The following is a 26,167-nucleotide window of genomic DNA, read 5'->3' as shown; positions in this document are numbered from 1 at the left end:
TTACCTAATGGGACTGTTGAAAGCAGATGGCAGTATATGATACTATTGTGACAGGGCAAGATATACAGATTTCAAGAGCAGAAAATCAAACCCCCACCAAAGCAGTAATAGAATAATTTTCAGCACTGTGGTGGGAAGAGTCTGAAATTGCCATGATCAATATTTAACATTAATCTTCTTAGCAGTAGCACAGCTCGCAAGGCTGTGAGCACATCTCTGCTCAGCCAACCAGAACACAGATGCTGCCATTTGGAGTTAATTACCCCTGACTCACAAGTGTGTCTTTGTGGCACCAGTCTGTTGTGAGAAGCTGAAATATTTCTTTGAGAGGTGAAAGAAGGAGGAAGGTGCAAGGGAATCTTAAAATCGGCAGCTGGGATAGCAGTAGAGGAGAATTTTTATCTTGTATCAGTAAGACAAAGTGCTGGGAAGAGTATTTCAGCCTAATGCACAGGATGAATGTCTGCCTCATGAAGTTCCTGGCAGGAATTTTTAGGACCTCAGTGTACAGAGATTTCATCCACTGCTTTCCTGTACAGTTCAGAGAAGATTATTTAAACCACACATTCTGCTTCTTTCTCTTTAGCAGCTGCTGAATATGTGAACAAAAGGACTTGATTAACTTAAAGGGAGGTAAATTTAGAACAGAAAAGAAAAAACATTTTTCATACACCATAAATGCAGCCTGTTAAGTTCACAGTTATGTTGAGATAAATAGCATGTCTGATTTGGAGGGACTGTAAAGATCTATTTACCACAGTTGGAGTGACACAAGCTAAGATTATTACAAAGATAAATAACATCATCATCTGGAATAGTCAGCAAGAAGTGTCCTTCAAACATATGCTGCAGTACACAACCGGTGAGATGATCTGGCAGGGCAGTATTTGTCGCTGGTGCCACAAGGACAGAGAATATAGCACAATAGAAAAGATGGGCTAGTTCAGATCTAGTGGGAGGTGTCCCTGCCTATGGTGGGGGGGTTGGAACTAGATGATCTTTGATGTCACTTCCAACCTAAACCATTCTTTGATTCTATGAAAGCTTCTTCATACTGCCCTGCAGTACCATGAAATGGTCCTGCTTGCTGTGACCTCACTCATCCCCAAGTGACTTTTGGTTGTTCAGTTCCCCTTTTGTCTCAGTTGCCCTCTCTAAAACTAGAGCTTGACTTTTAGTGTAGTGTTGTATTAAGGATTGCAACAGAGGTTTTAAGGTACTGTCCATCAGCAGGAAGCTAGGCAAGAGCCAGAGCAGCTCCATGTTGCAGGATGTTAGTCAGCCAAACTCTGCTGTGGATGTGCATACTCTTTAGAGTGAAGGAGAACAGGAGCCATGAGGAGCAGGCCCACAAGGCAACACAGAAATTTAACTCTCCCTGAATTCAAGGTTTCACCAGGAGCAGGTGGCTGATGACATAAGGTCTTCTGGGAATGGTTTGTTAGATACTAAAGCCAAGTGGTGGTTCTGGATAAATATTGAAATCCATGAAGTCTGTTTGTATGTACATTAACAAAAGTTAACATTTACACTATTGATAAGTGATAACACTTAAAATACCTGGACAGCCTGGGGACTTGACTGAGAAACACTTGAGTTAGGTGCAGCACAGACAGGACAACGATTGTGAGTACAAGTTGCAGGCAATGAACACCGCTGTCTTTACCGAGACTGGGCTTGTTTGCGCTCCTGCAAGCTCACGTTCCTTCTTGCAGCAGTTTGTCTCAAATTGTTACCCTTTGTCTCCAGAGTCTCCTCCAATTACCTTGATAATGCAGTCCCTGCATAAAAATGTTGCTGTCAGGAAAATATGTCACATGTGTTAGTGTAATCAAAACAATTACATTTTAAGTGCATTGATAACCTGCACATGGCAATCTTTAGCTCAACCTATGGTTTGCCTGAGCTGTTTAAAGTAACTCATATCTTATCTGAATGAAAATTGAACTTTTTGGTAATACACTGTTCTAGAAGTCACCTTTATTTCTGTTTTATTGCTGGTGGGGTGTTGTTGCATGGGAGCTTCCTAGCGGGTGCCTATTGCAACCAGTGTCACAGATAGATCCCAGATCTTCATCAAGAGGCAATGGAAAGGGTTAACGTTCAACTGTAATGCTTGTTTCATGACTAGCTTGTACATTACTTCTCTCCTGTGTTACACCATCAGTTTATGTTAGAAATAACACTGATCTTGAAACTGTGACTTGTGGAAAATAGGAAATGCCATAATTAGTACAAACTGCTGTTCTCTGGGATAAACTCATATTCACTGCAAACTTCTCTGGCAGTGTTATGTAGTATTAGGTGCCTGTTACATTTTACTGCAGGTGTTGTTTTTATGAATGTTTTGGAGGATCGTTCTTTATTAGGAGAAAACCCAGAAAAAAGTAGAAGATGACTTCTGAAGGAAGACTGACTGGGCAGATGTGTCAAGCACACTGTCAGAACATTTCTGTATCAAGCAAACGGCTAACTCAGGCTTCCTGAGAGATTCTGAGATCATCAGGATTTTCTGAACAGATTTTTTTGTAACATGGCTAAGTGTACATCTTTACACTGATATTATTTAGAATATTTTATTTTGGGGGATTGTGATCATATTTTCTGTCATCTAAGCTGTTTGTCCACCCTAGAGCATATCTCTATTATGTAGATAAGGATGAAGATGATATCTGACAAATGTCCTGTAGAGATGTGGCCTGGTGTTTTGAGCAGAACAGCTGTGGCCCAGTACTCGTCAAAATGGGTAAGATTTGCATTTAGTACAAAGTCCACTGCAGTAGTAATGGCAACAGACTATTTTATTGTTTAGTGGGATGGAGTGGAAAGTGTATTTTTAAGTCAAACACAGATATGTTACAGTTAATATCCCTGTTAAGGTCATCTGAGTTTGCTTTTCCAATGAGAAGCAAAAAATCAATCTATCATCCCAAGGTCTAATTTTCCTTTGCTTTTCATTTACACAGTTCCTGTTACAGAAATCAGATGCCAGCCTTCACTAAGGGTATTGTCAGCTCCCTTAGAGAAAAGGTAACATCACCTTTTGGAGAAGAACTGAGGCAGCGAAGGAGTAAGGACCCCCTTTATCAGGGGGACACTTTGTTTATCTACCTACTAAGATGCCTAAGTCCAACATTTATGTCCCACTTAATTCACAAGGCACTTGGAAATCCAAAGTTGTCATATATTAGTATCAATGTTTCCGTTCTTGGTCCCTACTGTTCATTAAGATGGGCCAGGATGTGGTCTGGAGAGCTGCTTCATCTCACATGTGGGGTTCAGTGTCAGCCTGCATCCTGAGAGCATTTTCATATGGGGCTCAATCTAGAGGAGAGCAGGAGTCTGTGACTGGTTACTGGAGCATGCATGGACAAGGCCCTTTCCTTCTGGGAGAAGTGGCTGTGGTGATGCTTTCCTGGCTGTGCTCTCCTGCTCACATGGTTAGAGGTAAGGCAAATCACAGTCAGCTGAGCTTTACAGAGTGACTGTATCCCCTTACCCAGAACACCAACTGTGGCTGCTCCTACCACAATGGGGAGGTGACCTCACCCAGCAGTAGCTACTGTCACAGCCTACAGGGCCCTTCTTTACTGCAAGAGTGGCAAAGCACTGAAACAGGTTGCACAGAGAAGTTGTGGGTGCCCTCTCCCTGGAAGTGTTCAAGCCCAGGTTGAATGGTGCTTTGAGCAACCTGGTCTAGTGGAAGGTGTCCCTGCTTATGGCAGGGGTTTTGGATCTTTAAGATCTGTTCCCTTCTAAACCATTCTGATCCAGAGTTGCCCAGCTAGAGCTATGTACCCCTGCTTCCAATAGCAGTTTAAGACACTATCATCTCATCTGTCCTCCATAACCTTCCCCTATTCTTCATAAAGAGAATATGTCTCAAGACAGTAAACAGAGCTAGAGCAGGAATTTGCTTTGCCTTCAGTTGTTTTTTTGATTACAAACACACTGTGTTGTGGCTGGGGTGGAGGTGGTGATGCTGAGCACCACTCTGTTCCCCAAAGCTGCTATAAACTGACCACAGTGGACATTTCAGCTCAGCTACCACCACTGATGACAGCTGTGGCAGTATGTCATGGGAGGGGAAGCTATTTTATTGCATTTGCAAATGAGAAAATAAACCATGGAGTTTACAGATAAAATTTATGGGATGCTAAAGAGGATAATACTCTTCATTAAAATAAATCTTCATATGTGATTTTTATTTGAGACTACCCAAAGGCACTGTACTACAGTATCACAGTATCACCAAGGTTGGAAGAGACCTCACAGATCATCAAGTCCAACCCTTTACCATAGAGCTCAAGGCTAGACCATGGCACCAAGTGCCACGTCCAATCCTGCCTTGAACAGCCCCAGGGACGGCGACTCCACCACCTTCCCGGGCAGCCCATTCCAGTGTCCAATGACTCTCTCAGTGAAGAACTTTCTCCTCACCTCCAGCCTAAATTTCCCCTGGCGTAGCCTGAGGCTGTGTCCTCTTGTTCTGGTGCTGGCCACCTGAGAGAAGAGAGCAACCTCCTCTTGGCCACAACCACCCCTCAGGTAGTTGTAGACAGCAATAAGGTCACCCCTGAGCCTCCTCTTCTCCAGGCTAACCAGTCCCAGCTCCCTCAGCCTCTCCTTGTAGGACTGTGCTCAAGGCCTCTCACCAGCCTCATCGCCCTTCTCTGGACACGCTCAAGCATCTCAATGTCCCTCCTAAACTGGGGGGCCCAGAACTGAACACAGTACTCAAGGTGTGGTCTAACCAGTGCAGAGTACAGGGGCAGAATGACCTCCCTGCTCCTGCTGACCACACCATTCCTGATGCAGGCCACCATGGAGTAACTGATTCATTACATACTGTTCTGAAAATCCATGCCATGTCTCAGTGACCAGAGCTGGAAACTGCTGATGAAAACTGTGAGTGTGCATGTATGTATGTATCTCCTACCACAAAAAAAATGCACATATCCATATATTAAAAATATGTTACAGTTTTTGTAGTACTTATTTATGGAGGCCAAATTATTTTGTTCCTAAATCTGTTGAAAAAGATTCCTTTTCCTCATTTGATGTTCAAGAGTCAGGGATCAACTTGGAAGAGATCACAGTACCTAAGCATGCAATGGTGCTTCAGTTCGTAGAGTCACAGAACATTAGGGGTTGGAAGGGACCTCCAGAGACCATCCAGTCCAACACCCCTTGCAAAGCATGATCACTTAGGGAGGGTCATAGAATCATAGAATCAACCAGGTTGGAAGAGACCTCCAAGATCATCCAGTCCAACCTAGCACCCAGCCCTGTCCAGTCAACTAGACCATGTCACTAAGTGCCTCATCCAGTCTTTTCTTGAACACCTCCAGAGATGGTGACTCCACCACCTCTCTGGGCAGCCCATTCCAATGGCAAATCACTCTCTCTGTGAAGAACTTCCTCCTAACATCCAGCCTGTACTTCCCCTGCCACAACTTGAGACTGTGTCCCCTTGTTCTATCACACAGGAATGCATCCATATGGGTTTTAAGATCTCTAGGGAGGGAGACTCCACAGCTGCTCTGGGCAGCCTGTTCCAGTGGTCTGTCTCCCTCACAGTAAGAAAAAATTATTTCTCATGTTGACATGGAATTTCCTGTGATTGAGTTTATGTCCATTGCCCCTCATCTTATCACTGGTTATCACTGAATGAAAAATGACTCCATCCTTCTGACAGCCACCCTTCAGATATTTGTAGACACTAATAAGGTCTCCTTGTCTTCTCTAGACTAAACAGCCCCAGGTCTCTCAAACTTCCTCATAAGAGAGGTGTTCCAGTCCATTATTCTCACAGCCTTCCATTGGAGTCTCTCTGGTAGTTCTCTATCCCCCTAGAACTGGGGAGTCCAAAACTAGACACAATATTCCTGATGTCGTCTCACTAGGGCAGAGTAGAGGGGAAGGAGAACCTCCCTTGATCTGCTGGGGGCACTCTTCTTAGTGCACCCAGGTATACTATTGGCCATCTTGGCCACCAGGGCACATTGCTGTCCCATGGATAATTTATTGTGAACCACTAGTCCCAGGTCCTTCTCTGTGAGGCTGCTCTGCAGCAGATCAACCCTAACCTGTACTGGTGCATGGTGTTACTACTCTACAGGTACAGGCCTGCACACTTGCTGTTGCTGGACTTCCTTAGGTTCACCTTTGCCCAGCTGTCCAGTCTGTCCAGGTCTCACTGAATGGCGAATGAGGTTGACTGTGTTTTTCCTTTACTCATGGATCTCAAATGACTCATTTTCTTTCATTTTGAATAGGACATTTGTGCATTAAAATGTTTGAATGCTAAATCTTAGGATAATAGCTGCTACAAAAATGAAACCCAAACTGGTTTCTGTAGTGCCAAGTACATCAAAATTTTGGTTAATATCTCTTGTTATTTTTTCTGAACAGAGGGAAAATAAAGACTGTAGTAAAAAAAAATACAACATGTCAGAAAATGGTTAGTTTTAGTATCTAACTTCTGTTGTCTTTGTAGAGAAATTGAAATTATTTTCTGTTTTATGACAGCTCTGAGCTGTCTTGCTTACATTAATTTAACAAAATAAATCACTAGTAGCTTTGCACAGACATATAATAGTGTCTGTAACTATTTGTCTGTGACTGTTTGCATCCCTCTAAGTAAAGTGAAATGTAAAACTTGTATGCAATCCTTTAATATATCCAAGTAATAAACTGGTATTGTGATGTTGTGGGTAATAAAACACAAACATTCACCAAGTACACCCTTGGCAAATAAATTAGCATATTCTGTGGGCTCAGAATAATGGTTTCTCTTCCAGGGTGTGCTTTAGATTTCAGTTAGTATGAAGAAGGTAATTAAATAAGCAAAAGACTTAGAGTAAGAGAAGGGGGGAAGCTCTGAAGAACAGACCAGAAGAGGGGACAATGTGTTGTTGTAATAAAAGCATTCAAAGAAAGTTGCTTTGAAGATGAAATAGAGACTACATGAGCAGTCCTGCAAGGCATGGGGTGGTTGGGGTTTCTTTTGATTCTTTTATTTAGGCAAAACTCTACAGTAATTTCATCCTTGTAAGACATTAAAATTAGCAGAAGTTGTTGAGACCTGTATGAGTAAATCTCTTGTAAGGTCTAGGCCAGGGGTAATATTATCTGTACATATTTTAGAATGCTGAATATACATTTGTATATCTATGTAGCACCATGTCTGCCTAGCTATATTCATCTTTTATGACCCTGCAAGTAAAGAGTGGTGAATGAAGCGTGGAATACGGTGAAAAAAAAAATCTTTTTCGGGTTTGACTTAGGTATTTGGGAAAACAGTGACTAAGAAGAGTATTTGGTAGTTAAAGTAATAAGCATCTGAACCTGCAGTTCATAGAATCATAGAATCAACCAGGTAGAAAGAGACCTCCACGGTCATCCAGTCCAACCTAGCACCCAGCCCTAGCCACTCAACTAGACCATGGCACCAAGTGCCTCATCCAGGCTTTGCTTCAACACCTCCAGGGACGGTGCCTCCACCACCTCCCTGGGCAGCCCATTCCAATGCCAATCACTCTCTCTGTGAAGAACTTCCTCCTATCATCCAGCCTAGACCTCCCCTGGCACAACTTGAGACTATGTCCTCTTGTTCTATTGCTGGTTGCCTGGGAGAAGAGATCAACCCCCACCTGGCTACAACCTTCCTTCAGGTAGTTGTAGACAGCAATGAGATCACCCCTGAGCCTCCTCTTCTCCAGGCTGAATAACCCCAGCTCCCTCAGCCTCTCCTCATAGGGTTTGTGTTCCAGGCCTCTCACCAGCTTTGTTGCCCTTCTCTGGACACGTTCCAGCACCTCAACATCTCTCTTGAATTGAGGAGCCCAGAACTGGACATAGTACTCAAGGTGTGGCCTGACCAGTGCTGAGTACAGGGGAAGAATAACCTCCCTCATCCTACTGGCCACACTGTTGCTATGAGACAAAGTCTGTCATAAGCTACAGACTACTGTGTTGAAGATGTGGTATCACCTTGCTATCTGTAGCACTGCTGACACTACTGCTGTAAAAGACCAATCAAAACTGATGCTTGCAATCTAACAGAGATTTTGAAAAATTAATATGGTAAGATTTACAAGAAAAAGTCAAGGCCTAAAAGTATTTAGTGTATTTATGTAATGCTCCAGAAGTTGTTTAGATGGGTTCTCTGTAGGATACTCATCCATCTGAGATGGCCACTGTGTAATTGTCTACATCTAAACTGGTTATTTAGATTTCTGTGACATTCTGTGTATTCTATTGGTGAGTAGTCAAATTTCTCTTGTGCTGTTCATCTCAACTTGTGATAGTGGTTAAAACGTGTCATATAATATTTCCAGAAGTGTTTTGGGGTTTGAGGGTTTTTTGTGTGTGTTTTTGTTTGCCTTTTTTTTTTCTTTCCCCACTTTCCATTGGTTCTAAAGCTCCTCTAGAGAAATAAGTGTAGTATAAAAATTGATAATATAGATCTCCCAGGTGACCAAGGTAAGATGAATCCTAATCTTTGAACACTCAGGAGAACAAAGTGCTGTTAATCTATCAGGAAAGAAGAAATCAACACCAAAAAAAAGCCCCAAACAAACAAAAACAAAATAAGGAGATACAAACTATTGGTGCTTGTACACATAGCTGGGATGTAGAGCTATTTATCTTGTATCAGGTCTAAACAGCAAGTTATGTTCTTCTTTTCTCTTTTAGAATGATTATAAGAAATTGTCTATGCAATGCAAGGATTTTGTAGTTGGACTCCTTGATTTGTGCAGAAATACAGAAGAAGTGGAAGCTATTTTGAATGGTGATGTAGAGATGAACCATAATAATGGAGAACACGGTCGCCCCAGCCTTAGCCGCTTAAAACTCGCCATTAAGTACGAAGTGAAAAAAGTAAGCTGTTACATTGATCAAACAGACATGTCATGATAGTGGTATTAGACTGTGCTATCATTAAATGTTTATATTTTGATACCCTATGACACTGAAATTAACATTTGGGCCCTTCTACACAGTGTACTTTATAAACAAAAGAAATGTTGTCCTACAATATAAACAAAAAGTGGATATCCAGAGTGGATACTGATCACAGTGAGTATGAGAGCAAACAGTCTAAAAAAAAATGCTTAGCTATATGCAAAATGCAAATGTTTACTTGGGTTTGGTTTTAATCTATTTAAAAAGGGGGGGAAAAAAAGAAAAAATATAAGATTGCATAAAAAGCAGAGGGTGGCACAGCAGTCCTGTGCACTGCATGGGAGCAAATATTGATACACATTCTTGTCAAAATGTTGTGCTTTTGTCTGAAAGTTGAGAAAGCTTAGTGAAATTCTGCATCTCACAGAAAATGTGTTATTTGTTCCTTCAGAGGACCAGGGACACAATCTAGGAGTCATAGAAGTCATTCTCTCTTCTGAGAAACAGCAGGCTCTAGCTAGTGCTGAACACAGGAATTATTACTCCTTTCATTAATTTTACTTCTACCATCAGTTCAGTATCACTCAAAAACTGCTCAGTGGAAGTAGTTTTCAGTAGTTAGTAGCTGCACTAAGATGCTTGAATTATCCAGAAAATTTCTCTTGAATAATACAGGTTTCTAGGTGGTGTGTGTGAATCAGAGAGAAATGATTAATATGATGAAGTTTGTGCAACCAAAGATGAGTAAGACATAGCTCAGAAATGGACTGGTGTCTCTACATATCGAATTTATTGGGGAAGAGTTGCAGGTTTTTTACAAAAGTTGAGTTCACATTTTCAGGGAACATGAACAACATTTGTATTTGAGAAGTATTTGAGAGAAGAAAACCATTTTGACTAAAGAGCACCTACCAACACATGAACACAAACCTGCCAAACAGATGAAGCAAGCCAAGGTCACCAAAGAGCTGAAATAACTTCTGAAGACCTTGTCATTTGTAGTATTTACATCTTTCCTTGAATGTGAACTCTCTTTTCACCCTTTCTGTTGCCTGAATAAAGACATTCCTTGCACCTTCAGCCAGTCATCCTTTATACATAGAGGAGTATTCTAGAAAAAAAAAAAACCACCAAACAACCCAAAACATTATTCAGTTGAAATTTTTTATTGTATTTCCGGATCTAGACTTTAAAATTTATGATACAGAAGAATCTGCTCTTTATTAATAATCTACCTCTGTAAGATGCTCCTTATACTCTCCAGAGGCTTTGATTGAAAAGAGGCTTGTAGGCCAAACTTAGAGGTTTTGCAGAAATTTTTCAGATTTCCTGAAAAACTGAGAGCTGCTTTTTTGTGCCAGTTAAAAAAGAAAAGGTATTTTTCATGCTAACGTGTGAAAATTGTGACATATTCTTTCTCTCTTAACTAAAGACTATATAGCATCCTTTTCAGGAGAGTATGTGTTGAAATAACTGAAGGAGTAAGATGAAAATTAGAAATATCAAAACCAAGTAGAAGTGACCAAGATAAAATTTATGTTTAATTACCCTTCCAAGATAAAAATTGTTTAACTGCCCTTAGATGGAATGCAATAATTTCTGAAGGTACTGCTATTGTGTCAACATTTTTAAGTTTAAAGATTTATTGTTGTTCATAGCAACATGACTGCATGCTGAGAGATTATGTGCATCGAGAATCTTTTTCTTAGACCCTTGCTAATGTTCCTCTGAACATCAGTTGAGTTCCTGCTGTTCCACTAGTCTTACTGTGCTTCGTATAGCTGTTATGGGCTTCGTAGAGCCGCTATGTGCTTCATGTACCTGCCGTTTCAACAGAAGATACTCTGATAGCAACACAATTTTTATGTTCCTTTCCTTTGTTACAGTTTGTAGCACACCCGAACTGCCAGCAACAACTTCTCTCTATCTGGTATGAGAACTTGTCAGGTTTGCGGCAGCAGACCATGGCTGTGAAGTTTCTGGTTGTCCTTGCTGTGGCAGTAGGACTGCCATTCCTTTCAATGGCTTACTGGATTGCTCCTTGCAGTAAGGTCAGTCTGTGAAATCTTGACCTTTTCTTAGCTCCTGTATCATCTCCTTGGCAAAGATAAAGCATGAGTGTAAATTACTGACAGACTCAAAAAATACTTGAGAAGTGTTTTAAAGAAGATTTAGAATTGAATGGCTGCAAGACTGCATGTTCTGACAATTGTAATTAAGACAGGTAAATGTAGTGTATTAAATGCAGTGTATATTAAAATAAATTACAGAGGCTGAAGAAGAGTTGCCTCATAGAAATTGTACTTTAGCAACAATCAGTCAAACTATTCTTAGTTTACATGTTACCTTAGTAGACAGATGCAGAGCATCCTTATTACCCATAGATTTAGAGCTGGACTATGTTCAAGTGGGTTGATTCCAGTTACCTGAAAGGCAATTTTATTCTTGATGACTAAACATTCATAGATAAAAGTTGCTGTAACCTGGGGGTCAGAAATTGAAACAATCATTGTCAGTTTTGTAGAGTCAAAGTCAACTGTGTTTGTTTTCCAAGACAGTGCTCATAGTCATGATGCTTCGTGAGGAGTCATGCAGCATCTCCTGCATCCATTTATAATGCCCTGTCTGGATTTGGATGCTGCCACTGTATCTGTTCTAGGTGATATGTAGGGTACTATGGAAAGCCTTTCCACTTGAGATGGGTTACAGTCTCTGACCTTGTTGAACTTTGTGTTGAATCTCTATTTCAGTTGGTCATTATCTACTTTAAATGGATACTGATTGGAAGTTTCCCTTAAGGGGAAACTAGAAGGAACAAATGTGACTCTACAAGGATTTTTCAAAAGGTTACAGTATAACATCCATGATATTAGTAGGTTGTATCCTGTGCTCTTACAATGATTCCAGGGGAAGAAGAAGGTTGAAAGAGTGAACTGAGATTTTGATGGGCTTTTATTGTTGTTCTCTAAGAGAAGAGGTGGAAATTTTTTGTTTTATCATATTTTTCATTTCTTTCTCTCCGGGCAATAAATATCACTTTTATTTTCCTGTTTAGCAACTAGGATTTTATGAATACTTTTGTCTTATAACATGCCTTGAGATTCAACATACCTCAGTAACTGGTTTTCAATTATAGCAGTGACTTATCTGTTTGTCACTTTCCTTTTTCAATGATTTATTTGGTCTTGAAATAATTTTGAACAATTGCACATTCTGAAATTGCTATTTCAGAACAGTTTTTTACGGTCAGGGTTCAAGGGACAACATCCTTTAAGGTTTCACTTCCTCTGTCACTATTTGTCTCATTGTGTGATTTATATGTTGAAAGCAAATGTGAAATCTAAGCCACCTTTTCTACCAGCTGCCATTTCTTGTTTTTTTGCTTCACCCATATCTCAAAACATGATTCTTCTGTTTTCTGAAGATAAAAATATTCACTATTTAATTTCAGGGTAGGTTGCCTCCATATAGAACATAATCTGTATCAACAGAGTCCATCAGTGTATGAATTATTGGAATTTGTTCAACCACTTTGTTTCTCCAAATGAAAGACTAAAAAGAAAATTAATCCCTAGTTCAACAATATTTACAGCTGTAGTAGATCTAAACTCATTATTTGTTGTACCTACAGAATAGAATCTCCTAAACTGTCATTTTTTCTGGTTGCTAAGACACAATCTACTGTTTTATTTAAAGTGAGCAGACCTTTGTGCTAGTTTGAAGCAGGCTAGAATGTTTTGGTGAGAAGAACTAGATTACAGGCTGTGGAAAGAAAACAATGGTGATGTCTACTTCACTCATAGGCTTGCTGAGAGGTATAGGCACAAGAAATAAAAACATAGATAACCACTCTCACTTGGGCTGCTGCTGGCTGAGCTGTATCTTACTCTCTAGCCTCACCCTCCATTTTGGACTAATCCATTTTGCTTCCTAACCCCCTGGCTGAACCTCCATTCTTCTTTAGGACTGGGGTAAGGTTGAGAGGGGCAGGGGGAAGGTGCAGGGGTGGTTGAGAGCCCCTCCTGGGGACTCAGGTTTCTGGGAGGGGAGTTGTGTTTCTGTATTACCTTTTACCTTGTACATTTCTGTCTATAACTGTATATACTGTAAATATCTGCTTGTATACTGTGCTAGCTGTAAATATAAGCTTCATTCATATTTACAAAGGCAGCTGAATCTAGTCTGGGTGATTTTCAAAGGGGAGGGGGGGAACACCCAAACCATCACAACCTTAAAAACAAACAAACACCACTTCATATATGTTGGAACCCAGCAGGGCTGGATTTCACCTACTGTTTTGTATCTGTCTATGCTTGTTCAGATCCAAGCTAAAATGTGATTTCATTCAATGTAGGCTAGCACAACAAATACTATTACATAAAGTAGCACAGGAAAATTAGTTCATAGGTATTGGGATAATGAATAAATGTCCAGGCTTTACTCTGAGGAGATTTAACACAAGGAGATTTATTACAATGACAATGAAAACGGTCTTACAATGACATTATCTTGTAATGGAAGAAAAAACACCCTTTTTTATTTTGTCCCAGAGTGAGACAGAGTAACCTCTGGAAAGTCAAGAAAGGGGCTTTAAGTGTATGAAAAATGCATATGACTCACCAAGAGAAAGCACAAGAGAATCTCATCTGGAATAGAACATCCTGTAGACAACAGAGCAGTACTAATGAGGATTTTCATGCTGTCTCCTATAACATTCTCAAATGTAAGTTAAGGCAAAATGACTTGGATGATATTCTTGTCAGAGAGAACACTTGTTGTGAGCCATATTCAGAGAGTAACTACCAGGAAGTTACACCAGTAGTTAAACTTGACATATTTGTCAAGAGCAGCTCCTGTACGATTATGCCCATGACCCAGTAGTAGCCATATTTCTGTCTATAGAATCATAGAATCAACCAGGTTGGAAGAGACCTTCAAGATCATCCAGTCCAATCTATTACTCAGTCCTATCCAATCAACTAGACCATGGCACTAAGTGCCTCATCCAGGCTTTTCTTGAACACTTCCAGGGAGGTGGTGGAGGCACCGTCCCTTGAGGTCTTCAAGAAAAGCCTGGCTGAGGCACTTAGTGCCATGGTCTAGTTGATTGGACAGGGCTGGGTGCTAGGTTGGACTGGATGATCTTGGAGGTCTCTTCCAACCTGGTTGATTCTAAGATTCTATGATTCTAAAACACAGTACATTAGTACCTAGATTCTATTGCTTATGCAAGCATACAAAAGCTCTTCTCGCAGACCATTCCTGCTTCAAATGCAGCCTGCCAGTTTTTCAGCTGTGGGCAATTAAACACTGCTCTGCCATGAGGGGCATCCCATTACTCAGAGATGCTCAGATGACTGCAAAACAAAAGCAGACTGTGACAGACTTGTGGGTGTTTGACAACCTGCTCTGCACAGCTGCGTTTCAGGAATGCAGCACTGAGCACAGCCCAGTCCAGCTCCTCTGATGTGTAATTACTTCTATGCTGCTGTCATAAAGATGTTATTCTCTCCTGTGATGGTTTGGGTTTACATACACTTTGTAAAATCACCCAAACTAGACTCAGCCACTCTGGAAATTGAATGAAGCTTTACATTTACAGCTTGGCACAATATACAAGCAGATACTTACAATATATACCTTCCTCCCACTCCTCTCCCCTAAACCAGATCTTGCCTTATGCCTAATAGAATGCAAATCTATTAGTAGAAGACCTCAACTCCTGACACATGCATTTGCTCATGAGTATCCTTGATAGTAATTTTCATGGCATGGTATCTTTTTCCTCTCTTTATTTTTCCTCCAGTGATTTACTGGCATTAATGATAACCTACACAAGATGTTCACAAAGAATTGTGAAGAATTGATTAGTTGTTTATTATTATTCAGAACTCTGCAGCACATTGATATTTTTCTTCAGATTCCAAATCTGGTTTTCCTCTTGTAAACTGCAGACAATGCCAGAAAATTATACCAGCATAAAAAATGATGCAAAAAATTATTCAGAGTAAGGGGAAATGAATGTTTGGAAATTACCATCTGTTTATGGACAGTTATTGGAGAACATGAGGGAGAAGTTGAGTGTAGTTGCTGCGCATCGCTGTACAGGCCAAATGTGAAGACCCAACCAGCGAGCCAGTACCAGGATGCTTCTTTTATTAGAAGAGCTCTACCCACGCAGGAAGCCAATAGGTCATGTTTAGTCATCAGGCAAAAGTCATGAAGCAAGTGAAGACTGAGGCAATAGAATAAGGGAAAACCAATTCCTGTAGAAGAAGTCTCACAGTATCACAGTTATGCCTTTTCCAGCCATCTCACACAGGGCTGTGTTTGCAGGTTCGCAGCTCCAGCCTGTGCAGGGCTGTGCCGGCAATGCAGGGGCCTGGGCTCTGTCTCTGCGGGAGGGACGAGTCCCTGCTGCGCGCTGCAGGCAGCTGGAGAGGCTGAGCGGCAGGCTGCGGCTCGGCTAGCTGCGGGCTCGGCTTGCTTGGGCCTCCTAGCTTGGTGCTTTGAGGTGCTGCAACCTCGGCAGCGGCTCTTGATACTTGTCCGGGTGAAACCAGGCAAAGTGCTCAGCATCAGGGCCAGCAGCTGTAACAACAACTATACCAACAGCTATAGCAAGAACAAGAAGTGTAACAACTACAACTCTAACAACAACTCCAACTACCAACAGGTATAACAAGAATAACAAAATTGTAAAACCTATAAACCTAAACCAGCTCTAAGTGTAACAACTATAACTAACTGTAACTGCAAGTCTAAAGGAACTATCTGAAGCCATCAGTATACCTACAACTATCACTGTACCAACTCTAACAACAACTACACCAACGGGTATAACAAGAACAAGAACTGTAACAAGGACTCTAATGAACAACAGGTATGACAAGAATGATAATTGTCATCAACTCTAACCCTAAGAACAACTATGAGTGCAAACAGCTATAACTACCTGTAACTATAACAAGTCCAAAATAAGAAGTCACCTCTATACCTACAACTCTCACTGTTAACAACTCTAACAACAACTATACCAACAGGTAGAACAAGAACAGTAACTAACAACAACTCTAACTAACTACAGGTGTAACAAGAATAATAATTGTGAACAACTCTAACCCTAAGCTGTGAGTGTAAGCAGCTCTAACACTAAGTGCAACAACTCTAACTCTACCTATCACTACAGCAACTCTAAAAACAATTCAAAAGCATGGAGACGGAGCAGGGTTGCACTAGGTAGGGGGCCTCAGAAGGGTGATGTGACAAGCCATGGTGGTGCACATGAAGGAGACATTTCTTTGGAAGTCTCTTCCAGCTTCCTGGAGAAAGAAGGGGAGAAAAACAAACAGGAATTAGGGACAAGGGTCAGCTGAGAGAGAAGAGCTTGAAGAGGACCCAAGTCATCGCTGATCATTGTTCACCATGCATGTACAGCTCCTTCCAGGTGTTTCTAAGCGTGCTCAGAACATTCCCATTTTCATTTTTCATGTGATGCCTCCTGCAGTTGGTGTATGCAGCAAAACTAAAGGCCATCTCTCTAGGAAGCCTGTGGCAGTGTTTGACCACCCTCACAGCAGAGAAATGCTTCCTAGGATCGAGCCTGAACACTCCCTGATGCAGCTTACAACCGTTGCACAGGTGCTGGCTCTGGATGTCAGGCAGGAAGGGTCAGCAGCTCGCTCTCTACTTTGTCCCATATGCAGAATGTGGCATTTGGTTTAGTTCCACTTTGTGTGAAATGCCTCTGAGTATTAGACAGTATGGCCTCACCTAGCATTTCTCCAGGTCCTGAGGTCAGACTAACGTGTGTGTACTTCCCTGGCAGCTGCTAACAAGTGCCAAGTGACAAGTGCCTGTGCTGGGGTGGGATTTCTCTCCTGACACACATGTCCTCCCAGGGGCACAGCAGAAACATTGCCTGTCCTCAGAACCCCATCATGAGCTTTGAAGGACGGACAGCAGAGTCTGCTACACACCTGGGCTCCTCCTTCTTCTTGCCCGTATGGATTTCCTTCTCTGCCCAGGCCTGCCAACTCCTTCCAGCTTCTTCTTCTTCTTCCTTCCTGGCTCCTCATCACATCCCTCCTCGGAGGCTGCTCTTCTGTCATGATGGACTTGTGAAGAGCCTGGAGAACTTTCCATCCAATAGCATTGTGAGACAGGTAAAGCCATAGAATGATAGAATCAACCAGGTTGGAAGAGACCTCCAATATCACCCACTCCAACCTAGCACCCAGCCCTATCCAGTCAAGTAGAGCATGGCACCGAGTGCCTCATCCAGTCTTTTCTTGAAGACCTCAAGGGACGGTGCCTCCACCACCTCCCTGGGCAGCCCATTCTAATGGGAAATCACTCTCTCTGTGAAGAACTTCCATCATCCCCTTGCAGCAGCTCTGCTCTTTATCAAAGCTGCCTTCATTTTACCTGCTCTCCTCAGAGGAGCTCTTCAGGGGATCCCTTCCAGGAGCAAGTGGAGGCACCTGCAAGAGAAATGTTGATTTTTGAGACCTTAGTTGATGTAGCACTTGCTTCCAATTGCTACTTGAGCTCTGGAAGGCAGATCCCATGGGTGGCTTTGCTTAGCTCAGTTCAACTCAGCTCACTTCTGTTGGGATCACCACCCAAAGTGTGATGGCCATCTGGCATCAGCCTTACTCTGCACTTCTGCAGAGCTGTGGGCTGGCAGATGAGCCTGGTTGTCCCTGTGGCAGCAGTGCCACCTTTGAGGGAGGAGGCTTTTGTTGTCATGGTGTGTGTGGACTCACATACCTCTGTGGTTCCTGGCTCTTCCTCAGCTGATGGTCCATCTGAGCCAGGCACCTGCTCCTCTGCAAACAGCTCTCCCTGCAGCTCAATGAGCAGCTCCACCAGCTCTGTCACCTGCACACAGACAACCATTGGTTCCCACCCGGGAGGCTGAAGCTGAGCCAAAGAGCCTTTCCCACTGCTGAGCCTGGCTTCTGCACAGAAAGCTGCAGCTGTGGGGCTGCTCTTCCAGGCAGCTCCCCACCAAGTGTTTGCTGCAGAGAGGAGGCAGGCAGGTTCCTCTGAACAGCAAAGCTCAGCAGGGCCTGCGAGGCTGTAGCCAGCCAGGAAAGGCAGCATACCTTGCTTGTCACCTCCGGTAGCATGTCTAGGGGTGGCTCCTCCACTGGGCTCAGCAAGTTTGGCCCAACACAGATGGCAAGGCTCCTGGCTGTCATCCTGCTGCTGTCCGTGTTGCTGCTGATGTTATGCAGCAGGGACAGCAAGCTCTTGAGGAGAATGAGGTTGGCCTGGGGCAATTTGCTGGTGACCCTGAGCAAAGAGGAACACAAGGTCAGTAAAATGGATGTTGTCAGCACAGGCTGATGGCACCCAAGACCAGCCGCAGGAAGGCTCCCTGCCCACCTCCCTCCCTGCCTGCCCTTCTGGCAGGAATTCCTCGGTGGAGCAACCCCCAGTGTGTGCAGGAATTGCTGCAAGGAGAGGAATGCTTTGGTGTGCCTCTTGCCCCCAGAGCTCCAGCCCTCAGCAGCTAGAGGTGTCTGGCAGCACACACAGCTTGGGCAAGGAGGCCACTGCTGTGCAGGCAAGTGCCAAGCTCTGCCAGTCCCTGAGGAGCAGGCAGGCTGCTGAGCACACTTACTCCTTCAGCGCCGCCAGCCTCGCCTGCCTGCTGCTCTGGTGCAGGGCTCCCATCCACTGCTGGTACAGCTCAGCCTCCAGCAGCTTGGAAGGGATCTTCCGCAGAAAGTCCTGCAATGGCAAAGGCTCTGCCTGAGGCTTTGCCCAGCCCTGGCTCGCCAGCAGCCACTGGCTTTCAGCTCCTGCTCTCACCGGTGCCCATCAGCACCAGAGAGCCCAGAGCTGCTGGGCTGCAGGTCAGCAGGCTTCACCTTCAGGGTGGCAGCCAGCAGGTGCACGGGCTGGCTCTGCAGGGGCACCTCCTGCCCGCTGTCCAGGGCCTCCCGGAGGGCCCCTAAGTCCCTCTTGCCAGCTGCCAGGCGGAAGATCCCTTCTGTGGATGGCCCCCGCTGGTGGAGCAGAGCCAGCAGGTCCTGCAGCAGACAGAGGGAGACAGCTGCCTGCCTGCCGTCCCAGCCCTGCCTGGAGGCTGCTCAGGGGCAGCAGCAAGTGTGGAGGGCTCCACAGCTCTCACTGGTGCAGGACAGAGGGTGGCAGGAGGATGGTGACATTGGGTCGAGCCCTACCCAGAGCCCCTCTGCTGGGGCCACCACTTGCCAGAGGAGCAAGCAGGATGGGGAAGCCCTGGGCAGGCTTTGCTTACCTGGATGGGCTGGGGCATCCTGCCATCCTGGCTGCACAGAGCAGCCAGGGGCTGGCCAAAGAGAAGACCTGAGCCACCACAGCCCGATGGTCTGGGCACATCTACAGTGGTGGCTGAGGTCTCTCTTTGCCTAAAGGGCCAGGGCAGCCTCATTCTCCTTCCAAGAGCCAGCGTCAGGCGCTCACGGAGCGGTGGCCTGGGCAGTGCTGGGACAGGTGGGCTCTGCTGCACGGGCTCAGGTTCATCCCTGCAGAGCAGAGAGCACCAGGCATGAGCAGGGTGGCTGCTGTGGGTCCCAGCTGTGCTGAGGTGTCCCCGAGCCCTGACTGAAGCCTACCTGGAGCCCCTGCAGCAGTTCAGCTGGCCCATGCTGCCAAGATGTGGAGGAGCCTCGTCTGGGATGCAGCAGAAAACTAGGGAAGAACCGAGCTAACCCAAGGATGACAAATGGGGATGCTGGTGAAGAGGAGCTTGGCTCTCCTGCTGCCTCTCCTGTGCCCTCCCTGTAGGCACTGGGGCCGTTGCCAGGCAGCGCCAGGTGAAGGCAACAATAGCCCAACGGTCACTCAAGGCAGGGGTGGGGGAGGGGCCCCGGAGGGCTCTCCCCAGCATGCCCAAGTCTCCCTCATAGTGGTCTCACCAGCACTGGGTACTTGCTGGTGAGGCTTTGCCCAGTGCAGCCCAGGGTACCACTTGCTGCCTTTGGGCAGTGGCACCTTGCTGGCTGCTGCTGAGCTGGGACCTCCATGGCCTTTTCTGCCACCTGATCTCCAGCAGTGCCAGGACACACTGTGCCCATTCCAGTGCTATCCAGAGTCAGGCTCCCTCTCTCTCTGCAGCACTCCTGGGGCCACTGCCATGAGTGTGAGAAAGGCCCAGGCAGCAGCCCAAGTGGAAGAGCTCTCTCCTGTTCTGGGACAGGGTGGCAGAGGATGCACCTTGGCAAGTTGTCCTACCTTGTTGGACAACCTTGTTTTGTCTTCCAACCTTGTTGATTCTATGATTCTATGATTAGGAACTCAGGGACATAAGAGACAAATTGGTCTCAGCTTGCCTTTTTTATTTTCCCTTCCCTTCAAAATGAAAATAGGAGGTTACAGATAGTACTGAAAGTGTTTTGGAACTTCTCCTCAGCATTTTCTGTTTACCAAGTGTAATTTATAATAAATGATGCTGCTATAGAATCATAGAATCAACCAGGTTGTAAGAGATCTCCAAGGTCATTCAGTCCAACCTAGCACACAGCCCTAGCCAATCAACCAAAACATGGCACTAAGTGCCTCAGCCAGTCTTTGTTTGAACACCTCCAGCCACAGTGACTCCACCACCTCTCCTGGCAGCCTATTCCAATGCCAATCACTCTCTCTGGCAAGAACTTCCTCCTAACACCCAGCCTAGACCTCCCCTGGCACAACTTGAGACTGTGTCCCCTTGTTCTGTTGCTGCTTGCCTGGTGGAAGGATCAACCCCCACCTGGCTACAGCCTCCCTTCAGGGAGTTGTAGACAGCAATGAGGTCACCCCTGAGCCTCCTCTTCTCCAGACTAAGCAATCCCAGCTCCCTTAGCCTCTCCTCATAGGGTTTGTGTTCCAGGCCTCTCACCAGCTTCCCTGGATATGTTCCAGTATTTCAACATCTCTCTTGAGGAGCCCAGAACTGGACACAGTGCTCAAGGTGTGGTCTGACCAGTGTTGAGTACAGGGGCAGCTGGCTCATCTTCAGCTACTATCTCCCAGTACCCCCAGGTCCCTTTCTGCCTGGCTGCTCTCCAGCCACTCTGTCCCCAGCCTGTAATGCTGCTTGGGGTTGTTGTGGCCAAAGTGCAGAACTCTGCACTTGGCCTTGTTCAATTTCATCCCATTGGCCTCTGCCCACCCATCCAGCCTGTCCAGGTCCCTCTGCAGGGCTCTCCTACCCTCCGACAGATCCGCACCTGCTCCTAGCTTGGTGTCATCTGCAAACTTACTGATGCTGGACTCAATCCCCTGGTCCAGATCATCAATAAAGATATTGAACAGGACTGGGCGCAGCACTGATCCTTGGGTGTTTGATTGTTTTGTTTGGTTGGGTTGTGGTTGTTTTGTTTTGTTTTGTTTTGAGAAGATACTGCTCTCTAGAATTAAAAATTGCATATAAATCACTCAAACAGCATTAATTCCCTTCCACCTTCCTCCCACTCCTCTCCCCTAAACCAGATCTTGCCTTATGCCCAAGGAAGATTGGAGGGTCAGCCAGGGGGCTTAGGAAGCAGGTGGATTAGTCACAAAGATGGCAGGTTAGGTTAGAGAGAGAGAGAAGTTCAGCCCAAAGCCCAGACAGCAACTGTGTTATCTATGTTTTTATTCTTGTTCTTAGACACCTGAGCAAGCCTATGAGTAAAGTAGTCATCATCATTTTTTCCTTCTCACAGCCTGTAACCTAATTCTTCTCACCAAAACATTCTAGCTAGCTTCAAACTAGCACATCTCCATAATTAAAACTGTGCATCATAAAATAGTGACTGCTTTACTATTTACAAAAGCAGTGACTATAATATCTCATGATGCTATCCTCTGAAAGTATTTTGGTGATTTGGCATATTTTAATTAGCTCCAAAACAGCATTCCTCTTGTATCAACACTGCCAGAAAGAAGTTGATACATTTAGAACAACACCAACTGCCTGGGCTTGCAAGCAATAGATGTTTGCGTGTCCTGTAAACTCTCAGCATGTCAAAGATGTCTATTTTGTTCTATTACAAGCTGTCAGAAGTAAAATGTACTAAATAATTCAGGAAAAGCATATATAGTTTTTCTTCACCTTTGGATAGTTACTCCACCAGGTTTCACCAGAGCTTCAAAGCCTTGTTTCTCCCATTTCTAAAATATATCTGGAAGGTCAATGGTGCCTTGAGACTGTGCACATCCATCCATGGCAAAGGCAAAGCAAAACTGCAGCTCAAAACCATCTGGCTGCAACATCACCTCCAAGATCATCCAGTCCAATCTAGCACCCAGCCCTAGACACTCAACTAGACCATGGCACTAAGTGCCTCAGACAGTCTCTTCTTCAACACCTCCAGGGATGGTGACTCCACCACCTCCCTGGGCAGCCCAATCCAATATCAAATCACTCTCTCTGTGAAGAACTTCCTCCTAACATCCAGCCTAGACCTCCCCTGGCACAACTTGAAATTGCATTCCCTTGTTCTGTTGCTGGTTGCCTGGGAGAAGAGACCAACCCCCACCTGGCTACATCCAGCAATGAGGTCACCCCTGACTCTTGGGCTATAGTGGCAAGCAGTGAAGAACAGCAGTTTAATTTAGTGGAACATGAGTTTGTAGTTTCTTTTTTTTTTCATTACCATGGAATCCTGACTCCATCAAAAGTTTTCCATCCTTTGAGGCCCTGGAAACCATATTTAGTCACTTAAGTGCTCTGGTACACCCACAGATTTCACTCCGGTCAAGATACAGATGCTCAAAACATGTGGACCATTGAATTTCTTTACTGGGATAATTCTGGTACTTACCCTGCAGCCATTTCAGCACATGCCTAACAGAATATGAGTGATCAGAACTGCTGAATTAAGAACTGGGGCAAATACAGCCCAGCCTGCATTAGCCCTCAGGAGAGCAGCTTTGCTAACAGCAGTTGGGTTTAGATTTCACATTCTTAGAGAACTCCCCTACTGGAGTACTGCATCCAGTTCTGGTGTCCCCATTACAAGAAGGATGTGGAGATGCTGGACCACGTCCAGAGAAGAGCCACTGGGATGATCAGAGGGCTGCAGCAGCTCTGCCATGGAGATAGACTGAAAGAGTTGGGGTTGTTGAGTCTGGAGAAGAGGAGGCTGCCAAGTGACCTCTTTCCAGCATCTGAAGGAGGCCTACAAAAAAAGCTGGGGAGGGACTTTTTAGGCTGGTTAATTCTGTGAATTCTGTGATTCTGAACTCCGAAATGATGTAGAGTTATATAATTGCTTCAGCTGGAAAAGACCTCCAAGATCATCATGTCCAACAACCAACACCATGAAATATAGATGTCTTCAAGATTCTAGTTCTTCCAAGCTATGGCAAGGGATGATGCCAAAGTGTTTAGCACTCAGGACCAGAATTGTTTGAGGTTCTCTTTCAAAAGGATAAAACATGTTTTCCTATGACAGCATTTGATGTTGTTGTTTTCTCATTGAGAGAGGTTTTAGAAGAAGAAAGAAATGTAAATTAAGCAGTCAATGAAAAGAGTTTTCATTATTTGGAAAGGAATTAGGATGTGAAGAATGTTGTGTTGTGCTCTGGAAAGCACCAAACATCTATTTTGTGTGCTGCTTTTTTTGTGCTGGTTGACTACCTTCAGATGTTCTTCCATTTAATAGAGCCCCTGTAATCACTGTTCATCCAAGCTGGGCAGCCTGGTATCAGGTCACTCTGCTGGTTTTGCCTAAATTGCTGCAGGGATGACATTAGCTCAAGCTTCCACTGATTTTTCACTCTAATGAAGAAATCATTGTGATCAAAATACAACACTAAGAAAAACTTTGCTGTCCAGAGAATTCCTCATAGAAAATGAGACTAGGTGGGCCAGCTGGAATAACCCAATTTCAAACCTAGACACGTGTATGATAGATCCAACACTTGCATTGGGAGCATATGAGTGGTTTGAAGCATAACAGGGAAATCTGTACTAGTGGCAGGATTATGACTAACCATTTTGATAAGAAGCAGGTATCAGTTTAGGAGAGGAAGCAGTGGATCAAATATGGGAAAAGGCAGTAAAGATGACCTGGCTGCAACAAAGTCCTTATTTCTGTTCCTTGCTTGTCCCAGGGCAAAACCAAACCTGGCTTTATGCTTCATGTTTGGAGATAAGCAGAGGGTTTAACACTTCTTCTGAGTGTGCTCTGAGAGAGGAATAGGAAAGTGAATGCAAGCTTCTGCTTCTGCTGCTCAAAGGTGATTATACTGTCAGAGCAACATCTCCTGATCCGAAATTTCCCAGATGCATAGAACATCTGTAGACTAATACAGGGGCTGGCATCAGGGGGATCATTTCTACTTGTTCATGTTAAGGCTTGGGACTCTTATATTATCTTCAAATATGACCCAAGCTAAGTAAGCCATACGGCTTCAAATAAAGGTCAGTTTTAATACTACTTACAATGTGTTTCCTGTCAGAGATGAAAAATATTAACTGTCAGACATGAAAAGTGTAACTGTCCCTTAACATGAATATTGTTATCTATATTGAAATCTATCACCTCTCCTTCATTAAGTACAGTTAATTCATAGCCACTCTATTTGGCCAGGTGTTGCTTTAAATCAGCTGCAACTACCTGAAGGGATGTTGTAGCCAGGTGGGAGTTGGTCTCTTCCACCACGCAAGCAGCAACAGAACAAGGGGACACAGTCTCAAGTTGTGGTGGGGGAGGTCTAGACTGGATGTTAGGAGGAAGTTGTTGGCAGAGAGAGTGATTGGCATTGGAATGGGCTGCCCAGGGAGGTGGTGGAGTCACTGTCCCTGAAAGTGTTCAAGGAAAGCCTGGATGAGGCATTTAGCACCATGGTCTAGTTGACTGGCTAGGGCTGGGTGTTAGGTTGGCCTGGCTGATCTTGGAGGTCTCTTCCAACCTGGTTGATTCTCTGATTTGCTGTCATTTTAATGATTTATGATACTAATAGAATGCAAATCTATTAGTAGAAGACCTCAACTCCTGACACATGCATTTGCTCATGAGTATCCTTGATAGTAATTTTCATGGCATGGTATCTTTTTCCTCTCTTTATTTTTCCTCCAGTGATTTACTGGCATTAATGATAACCTACACAAGATGTTCACAAAGAATTGTGAAGAATTGATTAGTTGTTTATTATTATTCAGAACTCTGCAGCATATTGATATTTTTCTTCAGATTCCAAATCTGGTTTTCCTCTTGTAAACTGCAGACAATGCCAGAAAATTATACCAGCATAAAAAATGATGCAAAAAATTATTCAGAGTAAGGGGAAATGAATGTTTGGAAATTACCATCTGTTTATGGACAGTTATTGGAGAACATGAGGGAGAAGTTGAGTGTAGTTGCTGCGCATCGCTGTACAGGCCAAATGGGAAGACCCAACCAGTGAGCCAGTACCAGGATGCTTCTTTTATTAGAAGAGCTCTACCCACGCAGGAAGCCAATAGGTCATGTTTAGTCATCAGGCAAAAGTCATGAAGCAAGTGAAGACTGAGGCAATAGAATAAGGGAAAACCAGTTCCTGTAGAAGAAGTCTCACAGTATCACAGTTATGCCTTTTCCAGCCATCTCACACAGGGCTGTGTTTGCAGGTTCGCGGCTCCAGCCTGTGCAGGGCTGTGCCGGCAATGCAGGGGCCTGGGCTCTGTCTCTGCGGGAGGGACGAGTCCCTGCTGCGCGCTGCAGGCAGCTGGAGAGGCTGAGCGGCAGGCTGCGGCTCGGCTAGCTGCGGGCTCGGCTTGCTTGGGCCTCCTAGCTTGGTGCTTTGAGGTGCTGCAACCTCGGCAGCGGCTCTTGATACTTGTCCGGGTGAAACCAGGCAAAGTGCTCAGCATCAGGGCCAGCAGCTGTAACAACAACTATACCAACAGCTATAGCAAGAACAAGAAGTGTAACAACTACAACTCTAACAACAACTCCAACTACCAACAGGTATAACAAGAATAACAAAATTGTAAAACCTATAAACCTAAACCAGCTCTAAGTGTAACAACTATAACTAACTGTAACTGCAAGTCTAAAGGAACTATCTGAAGCCATCAGTATACCTACAACTATCACTGTACCAACTCTCACAACAACTACACCAACGGGTAGAACAAGAACAATAACTGTAACAAGGACTCTAATGAACAACAGGTATGACAAGAATGATAATTGTCATCAACTCTAACCCTAAGAACAACTATGAGTGCAAACAGCTATAACTACCTGTAACTATAACAAGTCCAAAATAAGAAGTCACCTCTATACCTGCAACTCTCACTGTTAAC

General features: G+C 44.2%; 2 protein-coding genes and 1 pseudogene across 2 annotated transcripts in view; 1 reads left to right on the top strand and 2 right to left on the bottom strand.

The window, feature by feature from the left end:
- TRPC6 (transient receptor potential cation channel subfamily C member 6) overlaps positions 1–26,167 on the top strand; it is an 88,569-nt gene that overhangs the window by 1,381 nt on the left and 61,021 nt on the right. The gene's annotated exons all lie outside the window — the stretch shown is intronic.
- LOC135193236 (uncharacterized) lies at positions 7,204–11,420 on the bottom strand (annotated as a pseudogene).
- Positions 16,010–19,552, bottom strand: LOC135193230 (T-cell activation Rho GTPase-activating protein-like). The gene is made up of 9 exons (XM_064176796.1): positions 19,521–19,552; positions 19,184–19,430; positions 18,792–18,953; positions 18,542–18,651; positions 18,021–18,210; positions 17,683–17,793; positions 17,338–17,393; positions 16,890–17,047; positions 16,010–16,232 (listed from the first exon to the last, which is right to left on the bottom strand). The coding sequence occupies exons 1-9, from the start codon at positions 19,550–19,552 to the stop codon at positions 16,105–16,107; spliced, it is 1,194 nt and encodes a 397-aa protein (XP_064032866.1). The 3' UTR covers positions 16,010–16,104.

This window comes from Pogoniulus pusillus, chromosome 3 (assembly GCF_015220805.1).
Source record: "Pogoniulus pusillus isolate bPogPus1 chromosome 3, bPogPus1.pri, whole genome shotgun sequence".
NCBI classification, from domain to species: domain Eukaryota; kingdom Metazoa; phylum Chordata; class Aves; order Piciformes; family Lybiidae; genus Pogoniulus; species Pogoniulus pusillus.
The sequence above is the reverse complement of the archived record's forward strand: the minus strand, read 5'-3'. Positions and strand labels throughout refer to the sequence as shown.

Coding starts and splice junctions, on each gene's coding strand:
- LOC135193230 (XM_064176796.1), bottom strand. CDS start 19,552: ATGGGCCAGCTGAACTGCTGCAGGGGCTCCAG. Junction 19,431..19,520: donor AACTGCTGCAGGGGCTCCAG/GTAGGCTTCAGT, acceptor TCTGCTCTGCAG/GGATGAACCTGAGCCCGTGC. Junction 17,048..17,337: donor AGCTCCTCTGAGGAGAGCAG/GTAAAATGAAGG, acceptor TTGGATGGAAAG/TTCTCCAGGCTCTTCACAAG.